Source organism: Pelecanus crispus, chromosome 6, assembly GCF_030463565.1.
Source record: "Pelecanus crispus isolate bPelCri1 chromosome 6, bPelCri1.pri, whole genome shotgun sequence".
Lineage (NCBI taxonomy): Eukaryota > Metazoa > Chordata > Aves > Pelecaniformes > Pelecanidae > Pelecanus > Pelecanus crispus.
Genome location: NC_134648.1, coordinates 56,942,330 through 56,956,135, shown reverse-complemented (window position 1 = coordinate 56,956,135; position 13,806 = coordinate 56,942,330). Strand labels below are relative to the sequence as shown.

The 13,806-nt window shown below is 35.6% G+C and overlaps 1 protein-coding gene across 1 annotated transcript in view; it reads right to left on the bottom strand.

The window, feature by feature from the left end:
• The window catches only part of PPP4R4 (protein phosphatase 4 regulatory subunit 4), a 74,336-nt gene that overhangs the window by 39,668 nt on the left and 20,862 nt on the right, over positions 1 to 13,806 (bottom strand). Inside the window, exons 3-5 of the mRNA XM_075712712.1 lie at positions 9,656 to 9,758; positions 1,432 to 1,579; positions 671 to 744 (exon numbers count right to left, since the gene is read on the bottom strand). Of these exons, the coding sequence (XP_075568827.1) occupies positions 671 to 744; positions 1,432 to 1,579; positions 9,656 to 9,758 (325 nt within the window). The remainder of the gene's footprint in view (positions 1 to 670; positions 745 to 1,431; positions 1,580 to 9,655; positions 9,759 to 13,806) is intronic.

Genomic DNA, 13,806 nt, shown 5'->3' with positions numbered 1-13,806 from the left:
AGTATTTTTATACTACACAAACAATAATATATTTAAATCTCCATATTGTTTTAATTATAAACACAGTAAAACATGCCTGTGGCAAATCTTTAAAACTTAGCAATGAAATATGAATACTCAAAACAAAACTGAATAAATAGCAGAGTAAAAGGGAGTGACACTATGACTTAGTGACAGATTTTCTTCCTCTTTCTTGAGCTACACAGTGAAAAATTAAGGGTGTCTGCAGGACATTAGGGTTTTGGTACCTCAAGAACAACTGAAATACACAATGAAATGAGTCTCTAGCATTCAGTCCCATTTAGCAGAAATCAGAATTTTAATCCGGTAGCAAACAAATTTTAGTTCTTGCATGAAGACACAGAATGAGACACCACCCTGTAAACTGAAACAGGATACATAAAAACATGTTACTGAAAATACTAAGCGCAGTGAAAGTAAATAGTCTTTATTTGCTGAAGAACACTAAAATTTTTTAAGGTGACCTTCCTGTCTCACCTTTTAGCACATTCCTCTCCTACAGTATGTTCCACAAGCATTACTGTTTTCATAGGCGCAGAACTGCCACAAATCTTACTGAAGTGAACGAGACTTGCAGGGAACTACAATCTTACAAAACATTCTTAATTTGTTGTTAGTATAAATGGGAGATATATATGAGACATATTACCTCATGTCTGATAGTCTCTTTTGGTAAAGCTTCTATTACAGCAAGAAGAGTTTCTAGCCATGCATTGCTGACACCTGTTAGAAAGAAATGGGTTATATGTTACGTTGCACATATAGCGGGTATAACAAAACACACATCAGTTTTACAAAATTAGTTCTCATTTTTTAAACTCATCTCTGCAAGGAGACAGATCTCTAAAAGCCACTAAATTAACATTCAAGACTTCAAACAGTCATTAAGAAGTAGGATAGGTGAGAAGCAAATTCTGTCCCCATTTCTTTTACCTTTTGAATTCTGGTAGAGGAAAATAAGCATCCTGTTTGTTTTGAAAACAGTTTCCCTCATTTAGAAGCATATTCTTTTCTTATGCCCACTGAAACTTTCTAGTTTTACAATAGGCTCTTTTTTCTTTATATCCTAAAAATACTGTCAAAGTTAAGAAAAACTAATCATTACAGAAGAAACCTCAACCATTCTCCCTCTGTCTTCTCAGCCACAGAACTCTGGTACTTCAGTAGAAGCTGGACTCAGTAACAAAGTTGGGATTTAGTCCTTCAGACAAAGTGGGTTTGTTTGCTTCAATCAGAATTACATTTAAATATCAGTATGTAAGTGGTCAGCATGCAAAAGACTTTTCATTCATGCAAGTCTAGATACAAAGTCACAGTGACTGCACTCACTGCTTTACACAGTATTGCCCAGTCACTAAGGAAACAAAACATAGAAGTAATCAGTCATCAGCACAGTTGCACAGCCCTGACCTGCATCTCTGTGTTCCAGGTTCTGGAGAATGATGTGTAGGAAGGAGTGTGAGTATGTATGAATGGACACCGACTCCTCTTGCAGAACAGTCAAAAATGAAACAGCAGCTGTCAACTGCATTTCCACTCCTGCAACATGCAGCACCTCCTGTATAATTACAAATTATATCAATTTAGAGCATCAAGCAGACATAAACTGAAAGAACGTTCAAATTTTTACATTCACTTTTAAGAGTGAATATGCAACAACCTCGGTAAACTACAAAATTGGCAGTACAACTATTTCATCTTAACAGCAATTACTGATATTATAGCATGAACCTTATAAGAAAAATAAATAATATTTTTGTACTTTCAGTTTCATCAATGCATATGTGTGGCTTTTTCAACTTTACCAAATGAGAGGTAAAAACAGGCCAGCCAACAATTGCACTTCTGCTGTTTATGCACATGAATAAAAAAAGAAATATTTCATTCATCCAGTGAGAGATACTAAAATAGCAGAAGGCAATTTAAATTTTGTCCCTTGCCAACTAACATGGAACACAAACGAAAATGAGTATATCTAGAGAAAGTCTTAAGAATAAAGCAAGATGTACTAGAATATTTACCTAGGTAACTCAGCATTTACTAGTACTTAGCTTTAACATATAAGAACATAGTAAATTAGTCTGTCTTTAAAAACATCAATGCAAAAGTTAAACAAAGATAATATCGGAATGAAATATTACTAAATTTTTTGAATACAACAAAAAGGAAATTTAAATTTCAGTTCTATGCAAGTTCAGATTATGCACAAAGAGCTTTCAGGATGTAATCTATGACACAGCATTCATTGTAAGTATGTACATATCTATGAGCTAGGTGAACATTTGTTTACTTCTCCAAACATATCTTTCTCCCATGAGAAAATAAAGTGCATTATTCTACTACTAAAGCATCACAATCATTTTACAAATTATTCCAAACTCTAGTAAGAGTTTAAAGCCCATGCTTCCTATTTAACACTTGATATATGTGGTTTTGTTTCTTTTTTGAAGTGCTTGAGATGAACAGTGTTTTTCAGATCACATATCAAAAATCAATGGTAAGCTTACATTTTAATTTAAAAAAAAAAAATCAGCCTAGACCAGATTAAGAAAATATCCATTATGCACCTAAGTATTATATAGCAGAGGAATTTTGCTGAGAAAACAGTTTGCAGAGAACATCTGAGAAATTATTTAGTAGACTTTTCTTACTTCAAAGTAAAACAAGAAGACGTTTTCATTACACAAACGTCAATCAGCTTGTGTGAGCAAATGTATAATTTTTAGTTTATCTGATTCCAAAGAGAATCATTACTTATGTCTCAACAGCTGTCTCAGTTTACAGCCATGTATATTTGTAACAGCATTCTCTGTGCCCCTGCTCCCCCAAACGAAAAAAAGAAACAGCATCAAAGTGTGATAAAGTATTTGCATTCAAGAGCCATGGAAACCGCCCTCTTGTTATCTCCACAGCCTATCTCTGTCCTTGTTCCTCCATTGTTCTTACAACAGCCACAACCAAGAATAAGGACACCTATCAATTTCATAACTTGAATGTTTCTGGGATTTTGGCTTACACTTGTTCAAAAAAAATTCCCAAAATAATCAAAAGAACTATGTACACACTGTAGATGCTAAGACATCACTGCAGACCAGAACATAATGGAGCTGAATTCAATTTTATGTACGTGTTCACTCCGTACGCAATGCAAACAGGGTTACTTACCATCAACTAACGTTTCCAAATAGTATCCTCCACAGATCCACACAACTCTGGATAATCATGTGTGAGAACACATTCTCTGGATGTGCCTCCTCATGGACCTCGGGAGACATTGAAATGTAAATTTCTAGATTGCTTACACACCTGCCTGCATTGATGTTTGCACTCAGAACTGTACAGTTCCACATATGAAAATGTATGGGTCTCCTCATTCCAATTTCACTGAACTCAAGTTGAGTGACTTAAAGTTACTTAACTTAAATTTATTGATTTAGAAAGTAATGTATTTTTCTATACATGGATCCTCCACAGATTCTCACTCTGGAGATAAAAAGCTTTTCCTGTCTACCTTATTCAGACAAGCGTATTTAATGGAATTTAAGGGTATTAGCATGTTCTTGAACTATCCTAATGTCTAAAAGTTAAACTCAGGCACCAAAACTTGCACAATTTAGAAAGCCTGGCTTATTCCATTAATTGGAAAACAGAAAATTCACCTCTAGTTTAATGCATTTTATGTCCTGCAGCAACAGAATTCTCTTGAAAGAATGCTGTAAGCAGAAACATAGTCAATCGTTTTAGTAACTGTGTTGATATACCAGAAATCTTCATTTAGGACTAGAAAGACACAGAAATAATGAAGATTTCAGAAGCTCAAAGATACAATGAGGATGGACCTTAAAAATCAATGTTAGGTATAGGACAGGGTGAAAATCACCCCACCTCTTCTTAAACTATAAAATCAACTAGGAAAAAAGAAAAGCTTTCAAGAGGAGACTGATATATTAGGAAAATAAGTAACAGTGAAAATGAGTTTGGAACTAATCAGACAGCACTGAATAAGGCTTGATGCATATACTTCAGTAAGAGTATCCATGGTTTCCTGTAATCACAGCATTTGGAAAAATCTCTTATTAGTCAATCAGATAGACACCTGCAATCTCCCTCCACTACTTCTGGTGGCAGTATCCAAGCATGGAAAACAGGGAAAATACTACTAATTATTTGAAAGGAGCCATTTGGTGCACAACAAGAAATGCTGAGAAGAACGTCTAAGCTTTCTCTAAATCTGCATTTCAATGACTTCCAAGGTTCATGAGGAGGTGCATGCAGAAATCCAGAGATTAGGGATCTCTATGCAAAAGAACCCATACAAAGATACCACTTCTTTTTAACTGTAGAATTTTAAAAAATATTTCATAACCTCATTCATACATTAACATCTAAATGATACACAACTTATCTATTTTATTAGCATAACCAAAATACTGACACCCAATTTAATCATTACGTAGATTTGGCATATTTGTTGATGTATGTTTGATTTTGCTCATCTCAGACCTAAAACACTTATGTTAAATATATAAAGGGTCTTTGCTATAATTTTAATTTAATTAGGTTTTAAGGAATGATAAGCAATTTGCATATATCCATTTCTATATTTATTTATAAAAGTAACCAGGTTTAGCAATTTCTCACAAGTGAAATAGAAATTTGTAATGTATCCAGCCAGAAAACTCCTTGCATTTATTTCTTCCTGTATCTGTTTTATCCTCAGCTCTAATAAAAACAGTATTTATTTTTGCTTTTGGGTTTCTGCAAGTATGCTAAATAAGTAGACTGGTTTCCTAGCCAGTTATATGATGACAATACTTTCAGATCAATAGCACCCTGAAGCTCATTCTTCATGTGCAAATTTGAATTCACAAATTATTTTTCCCAATCTACAGAAGTGAAACCAAGTGCAGTAATTTAAGTCAGATTATTTCCCTGCAATGCCAGACTACATTTGCAAGACTTGAATCATAGCTGAGTTTGATTATTCCTTTATAACAGTTTCCATCTAATGGTCAGGACTATTCCTCCAATAAAAACAAGGATAAGGAAAAAAAAAAAAAAAAAAAACAAAACAGGTCAAGGGCTTAATGATGCCAATTACTGTTTTGCAGTTAAAAGTGCAGTGAACATGGGTACAACAGAACTGTTCTATTACAAATTAAATAAATATTAGATAACAGAGCACCATGGAAGACCCTGCTCTATAAGAGGATAGCCACAGAAAGAAATTTAACTCATATACATTCCAGAAAGTTTTAATTTATAAAGCTTAAACCTGAAAGGAACACTTAGATTTAGACTGGCCTCATTGTATTTCAGTATTTTACCTCTGCCTTGAGCCCATTAACATAAGTTTCATTTAATTTATCATCTAGGAAGGCATTCAGTTTGGATTTAAATGACAGTGCAAGATGAAAACCACTACTTTCTCAGTTATTTGCTCAAAGATTGATTGGATTTATTATTAAAATTATCTGCATCATTTCTAATATTTCTGTCTTCAATTCCTAACTCTTTTCCTTCATACACTGTTTTCAGTTGAATGTCCTTTAATATTATGCAGGAAGATACTTTTACAAAGTAATTAAGTACCGCCTGACCTAAACACACTGAGCTCCAACTCCCACCGTACAAATATTTTCCAGGCCCCAGGCCCTGATCATGCTAACAATCATCCTTTTAATTTTTTTCTCCATCGCTATATAAAAAACCTAAGACTAGAATCAAAAACTATTCTCATATTAGACTTTTTGTTAAAGACAAAGAGGCAAAGACTACCACTTCATATCCTGGCAAATAAGGGTAAAAAAACCCCGGAGTTTCTTATTACTCCTTCATTTCCAGAAGAACTCTGCTCTCAAAGCAGAGACATGAGAGACAAAAATGGATTCAGTATGTTAAACAGAAAATTAAAAAAAACTTTTCTTGAAGCCAGTAGGTTGGTTTAGGAAAGAATGCATTATAAATTTCAGAAAAATATGTGGTAGTAACTGCAGAAACTTGGTGTAAGTTAAAGGGGTTTCAATTACTTTTTAACTCTTAGTCATTCTTTTTCTCAAAGCATTTTTTTATACACACATATATATTTAAACAAAATGCCTACTGACCTGCATCATACAGCACAGAACATGATAACTAGAAGTACTTTATTGTTTTCTAAACAATCTGTCAGTCTGTACTAGTCCTCAGTTCTGAGGACAGCTATTTCTTGGCCATTTGCTGAATTTAAATAATCAGACAAAAGTTGGAACAGCTCCTCTTCAGAAATAGGAGTCTCTTGGGATCACAGAAGTTTCAGCAGATAATACAAAGTTGAAAAGTGATGTCTGATATTCACAGAATCCCAGAATGGTTGAGACTGGAACAGTCCTCTGGAGGTCATTTTGTCCAATCCCCCTGCTCAAGTAGGGCCAACTAGAGCCAGAACATGTCCAGACAGCTTTTGAATACCTCCAAGGAGGAAGACCACAACCTTTCTGCACAACCTGTGCCAGTGCTCGGTCACCCTCACAGCTGAAAAGTCTTTCCTGATATTCACAGGGAACCTCCTGTGTTTCAGTTTGTGTCTACTGCCTCTTGCCCTGCCACTGGGTACCACTGAAAAGAGCCTGGCTCTGTCCTCTTTGCATCCTCCCTTCAGGTATTTATATACATTGATAAGATCCCCTCCAAGCCTTCTCTTCTACAGGCTGAACAGTCTCAGCCCTCTCAGCCTTTCCTCATAGAAGAGATGCTTCAGTCCCTTAATCCTCTTCATGGCCCTTCACTGTACTCTCTTCAGTATGTCCATGTCTCTCTTGTACCAGGGAGCCCAGAACTGGACACAGTGCCCCACGTGTAGTAGAGTAGAAGGTGGAGTAGAGGGTGGAGTAGAGGGGAAGGATCACCTTTCTTGAACTGCTGGCAATGTTTTGTGTGATGCAGTCCAGGATGCTTTGTGGCAAGGGGCACATTGCTGGCTCATGTTCAACTTCGTGTCTACTAGGACCCCCTTGTCCTTTTCTGCAAAGTTGCTTTCCAGCTGGGTGGCCCCCAGCATATATCAGTGCATGGAATATTACTGAGTACATCTACCACATGGAACCTAAGACTCCTCTGCAGTAGGGCTTGCATTTAAATATCCTACGGAAGAATATTTGCTAAGTAATCATGCTGATGACCACATACATATTTGTTCCTCATCTTTCAGTCAATCAAATCACAACAAATGAGCAGAATGTAACCTATTAAATTAATTTTTCACAAATACTGAATTGCCTCCTGAGCAGCCTCTTTCTTAAGATTAGGAGGCAGAGGGAGGATTCAGTTTAAGACCAATTCCACACACAGCAAGAAATACACCAAGTAAGTTTTCATAACATGGTATTTTCTCTGGAATTCGTTTACTAATATAATGCTAAGGTATCTGCCTTAAAAGTAAAAAAAAAACCACCAAAAAACAAAAACCTGAGAGATATATAGCCACACAGCTTTTCAATAACAGAAGCAATTCATTTCTTCAAAACTTCAGTAAAGAAAACAATGAAATATAAATGAGAATTTACTAGAACTAACAGGTGTAATTTTTGCATGGGCCCACTTTGCTGTTTAGTAGTCACCTCCTCGGTAGACAGAAAACTGTATAATGCAAGCATGTTACTCAGCCATGTCACCTTTGTTGCTAATGTTATTATACACTTTCTTAAAGCTGGCAATGAGAATCTGATACAGATATAGCAAGAAAACTCACAGCAGCTACTACAGAACTTTTTCTTCTCATCCCTAAAGCGCTTGAGATAGAGAGGACAAGGTAGCTGAGGAGATTCTTAACATAACTCAAACTTTCAATGTATTTTAGATAATCAATTCATATTTAGCTTGAATCAGTAATTAGTTAAGCTCTTTCTGTCTTTCTGAAATGATCTAAATACTCTTCTTAAGCATTAGTTGTTTGCAACAAGAAAATAACATTCCTGTTGGCAAGTGGTGTTAAAAAGGCAAAGAATTTTAAATTATACGGGGGAAAAAAACCCTAAATTCTACAATGCATCCTGGTAAAATCATGACTGAATCATACTACTGAAAATGTCAAACATATCTTTAAAAATGTATGGGGAAACTGAGTCTGTCCATAAAATTATGAACACAATTCAGTTCTTTGAAAATAAAATTTCTACAAGAAACCCTTGTGACTTTTCCCTCTTTTCCCATAGAGAGCACGTACATTCAAACAGCTACTAACAAATACAATGTTCCTTTAGCTGATAATTTGTATAAATTAGGACCAGGTTAACATCAAAGTGATCAATTGCATGAGACCAGGACAGAGACTATTCTAAATCAAAACTTTGATTTAATCACATAAAAACTGTGAATGGTATCAGTAGAAGACTGGCAATACACTGCTCCAATAAAAAAACCCTCAGAAATTTGCTGTTACCAAAATAAACTTTCAGATATTTTGATAGCCAAAACCAATGTATTCTTCCACTCAGCTGGTAGCCTTAAAAATCAATGAAAACCACTCTAACAGGCAGGCTAACATAAAGTCTTAATTCCTGCTGTAGCCTTACATAGAGTTATTAGACTTATTTAGTGTTATTTAGCTTTAGAGTTATGAGGCTTTGCATTTGTGTTTGTGATGCAGTTTGTTCTTATTTGGCTGAAGCTGTTCCTTAAACCACACCTTAAATGAACTTTTTCATTTCTTCTAGGCAAGGGGTCATACCTGGGGCAGAGTGGAAATACAGAGATATTTATCTTCCTTAATATCATAGAATAGTTTGGGTTAGAAGGGACCTTTAAAGGACATCTAGCCCAACCACCCTACAATGAGGCAGGGACATCTTCAACTAGATCAGGTTGCTCAGAGCCCCATCCAACCTGACCTTGAATGCTTCCAGGGATTGGGGCATCTACCACCTCTCCGGGCAGCCTGTGCCAGTGTTTCACGACCCTTATTGTAAAAAATTTCTTCCTTACATCTAATGTGAATCTATCTTCTTTTAGTTTAAAACCATTACCCCTTGTCTTATTGCTACAGGCCCTGCTAAAAAGTCTGTACCCATCTTTCTTATAAGCCCCCTTTAAGTATTGAAAGGCTGCAATAAGGTGTCCCCAGAGCCTTCTCTTCTCCAGGCTTAACAACCCAAATATCCTTTATACAAACATATCTGTATATAAAATTACTGTGTAACATTACGTGGCCAGTATGCATCTACTACAGCTAGCAGTGGCTTACTAAAAATGTGGAGGGCAGCACACGGAACTTCAGACAGCTAAAAGCAAAGTATACTTTTCTGGATAGCAGCACGAAAATCTTAAGTGTTTGGATGGAAGGAGATTGAGAATGTCAAAATGAACCATTATGACTGGCTGGTTCTCAAAAAGTTCTCAAAAAGCTGTCAAACTACTGGTAAATCTTTAGAATATGTAAATATCATTAATTCTGCTTTCTTCTCCTGTTGTAACGTTTTTCAAAAAATATATAATACCTGCAATACTTTGTAAATTCAGTGAATTAATGTGGAAGAACTACTGGACATACCTCTCCTAGAGAGTGAGCTTGCAATAAAAATGGGATTTTTTTTGCCTTTGTTAAAATACTTATACTGGCAGAAAAAGATACATTCAAACCTCATTAAACACAACTTACTCTGATTTTTGGTAAAACTCGACGAAGTGTTTCTGCAGGGTTCTGTCGCATCAGGACTGGAAGATTTGCCACCACACTTGTTCCTTGGATATCCTGTCCAGAACTTACAAAAATATATACATACAATACATTACTCTCTGTGATGGTTACTAGCTCACAGCTTTCATTTCAAAAAAAAAAAAAGAAAAAACACACCGAAATAACAAATAGCCCAAACCCAAATTACCCAGGTTATTCATATAATAAGTTAAGAGGCATTACTTTTTTTTATACAATATGTAATAGAAAACATTAAAATATGAACCATAAAATCTGTTATGTATAATTTCTAATATGGAATGTTCTAATTTTTAGTGTAGCTTTGGAAAAAAATATAAAATGTTTGAACGATCTTTTCAAACTGGATGATCAAGGCAGTGGTTTTGTGGAAGCTTCTGTATTTTAACAATACAAGTAATAAAGCATAGAAAGGAGACAAATAGAAGATATACATGAAAACTACACTCAACATACAACATTTTAACAGAAATCTACCATTTTTTCCTTTTTGCAGGGAAAACAGTCAGATGTATAATCAGATGTATATTGACAAACATGATTAAAGAAGGATTCAAAACTTGTTTAGATTAAAGATCTTGTACATTTCTCCTCATCCTTTCTCTCTCAGTGGTATCCCACAACTGAAAAAGGAAAAAAAAAAAAAAAGCAGGATGGAAGGGAAAGTGGAGGCAGCGATGAAGAAAAGGCATGAGACAAAAACTACCCAAGTGGATAAACTTCTAGAACGGAATCAGAAAGAGAAAGGTTCTGGATGCCAAAACTAAAAACAAAACTAAACATCAACACATCCTTTTTCCTGTTTAAATGCATAAAATCCATTTTGCTAAACAAATTCAGATTTGTTCCAGCAGCTAAGCAGCTCATTTTTAAATATGCATGCAAAGCTCTACTGTACACATGCAAGCATTTTTCTTAGTGTGACGTTACAATTAAGTGTACAATATGATTATACACATAATTTAAAAAAAAAAATCCATAGTAAAACTACTTTTAAATACTTCCACATACCACTTCCCATCCCATCATCATTCCAAGTTTTTTTAGTGAAACACACAAGCTCAGGAAGGGGACTAGATAGATAAATTGGTCACAGGACAATAGATTTGCACAACGACCTTCTAGTTTTGTTCTGCCTCTGAGGTATATTAGGGAATTCACAGTTAAGATGCAAAGCCTTCCTGCAGCATTTAGAGCTGAAAAGACCTTTACACATTCCATTAGTGCTCTACATCATCCTCAACACTCATGTCTTTCAGAAGATCAAATGAAATTATAGATACAGTCAAGCAGGACAATTTAGATCTATTTTGTTAAATGCATACATAAGTGCTTTTAAAAATCAGGATATGCTTGTAAAATAAGCAAGAAGCAAAAGCTTTGGTTAAAATCAACAGAAACTAAAATAGCCCAATAGAAATATTGTAATATCCTACTGTAAAGATTTTTTTTCTTTGCATTCTATACTTTCCCAGTGAAAATATTCAAACAACAATTAGATATCACCAAAATTAATCATGTTTAGCAAACTGCAATTTCATTGTATTTTTGAAAGTATTCTTCACTATCCTTGCAAACATAATTTTCCATGTTAGAAGGCAGTACATTCTGGAAGATTACGTAAAGGCTGGAATACAGGAATTCAGGAGTTCAGTCCTCTTTGCAAGGTGGAGAGTCACACACACCCCAGTTCACTTCTGTGTTAGGTTTCCATTCTGCAGATGGGCGTAATTACCTAACTAGGACATTGAGGTGCTGGAGCATGTCCAGAGAAGGGCAACAAAGCTGGTGAAGGGTCTGGAGCACAAGTCTTATGAGGAGCGGCTGAGGCAACTGGGCTTGTTTAGCCTAGAGAAGAGGAGGCTGAGGGGAGACCTTATCACTCTCTACAACTACCTGAAAGGAGGGTGTAGTGAGGTGGGTGTTGGTCTCTTCTCCCATGTAGTTAGCGATAGGATGAGAGGAAATGGGCTCAAGCAGCACCAGGGGAGATTTAGATTGGATATTAGGAAAAATTTCTTCACGGAAAGAGTAGTCAAGCATTGGAACAGGCTGCCCAGGGAGGTGGTGGAGTCACCATCCCTGGAAGTGTTTAAAAAATGGGTAGACATGGCACTTTGGGACATGGTTTAGTGGACATGGTGGTGTTGGGTTGACGGTTGGACTGATGATCTCAGAGGTCCTTTCCAACCTGAATGATTCCTAGTTTTTACTTTCATTAAAAATAATCCAGCCACCAAGCCAGGAAAAATGAAATTGCTACTCTACCCTTAATTGGTTTAGTGGTGGACTTGGTAATGTTAGGTTAATGGTTGGACTGGATGATCTTAAAGGTCTTTTCCAACCTAAACGATTCTATGATTCTAACTCACCAACTACAAACTCACTCTGTATAAGGGTCTCAACACAGGAAAACCTCTGCCCCAACAAAACATTCCCATTCCAGAAAGAGGAAAACTTGCTATGGCAGGTATGTCTCATTTTTTGTACAGAATAACACAAAGCACCTGTAATTTGAAAGCATGTGTCTAAAGCATATATGATGGAATTAACCTAATCTTAGATTGTGTGTGTCTGCCTCTAAGACCATTTCCCTTTAAAATCAAGAGAGAAGTAGGACTCAATAAAGAACAATTTATCTCAGCCTAAATAGATGAGATGGACAGTGCCATTGAAGTACCTGTTTCCCTCTACTGCCTACAAAGGCAGACACAAAGACTAGCTCTCCTGCATGTACCTGTATTGTAATTAAATGATGGCTCCCACCCACAGAAACACATTACAAGCCTTAGTCCTACAGGCATTCATGTTTATGCGTAACTTCACCACTGCAAGCAGTCCCATTGATTTCTCACCTAGTAATATACTAACATCTTTAGAAATGCTTGTGTGATTATAGCACCTAACTAATACAATTAATCTGGGACTAAATAAAACATTCCTACTTCCCTGAGTTCCCGAGCAATCAAGAAGGATCCATCATAAACTTAGTCATGGCAATAACTCTTCTAAACAGGTGCTATACACCATGAATGACAGGAACCAGTATTTTTGTCTTTTTTTTTTAAGAAGACCATATACACCTTAAATATTAAGGTAAGAACCCACATAGAAGAGTTACCACAAATTCTAAGATAAGTAAGAAGTGAGCAGAAAGCTGTGAGCGCTGTACTGAGGTTATCACACATTGCTGATATCAGGGCTGCAACATCCTGACCCACTGAGCAAAATCTGGGAATCATTCCCAGAGCAGAGACTTCACCTTTATTGTGCCTATACATTTACAATAATAAAGAGTGAACAAAAAGCACAGCCAGGGATGGAGGTTGACACAGATGGAAAAAAAAGAAAACCAAAAAGTGAAATTCACAGTATCAGAATGTAATAACAAAAATATTTATAAACAAAATTTAACAAGCTGAAAACAGGACAAATTTAAGATAAATAATTTTAAGGTCAAGAAGAAAAGGTTTGACACAGCATAAAACCAATCACCATTTCCTGTATCTTTTTAATATGGGTTATCTTTTTCTCTTGGAATCTATCTTACTCTAGGAATACAGGAAATTACTAATCCAATACTGTATTTTTTTAAAATATTGCATTTTTTTAAACACAGTGTGTATTCCAGCTGAGAAAATGTATTAGTATTTTTAGTTTTTTGATTCTCTGTTAACACTATTACTGGTGTAAAATTAAGCTAATGCAATTTTCTTAAAAAGTATTAGGAACCAATTTTCTGGCTAGTTACCACATACACCACTCTACATTTTTAACTGTTGTCTGTAAACACAAGAATGTTGACAAGTTTTGACAGGGCAAAGCTACACCAAAGCCCTTTTTAATACAATTCAAAAACAGCAAGAACGGATAAAAGTACAGATTTTCAGACTGATTTTAATATTAGTATCCTTGCAATCTTATTTGGTAAACATGTATGAGCTCTCTCTATAAAAACACGTCTCCAAGTAACATCTAAACTCAGTGAAAGGACAGTATTCTGCCACCTACTGAAAATGGACTTAAATTAATATCTGATCTATTTACAGCTTGCAATATTTTTGCATTATTTTGCATTTTATTATCTAATTTAA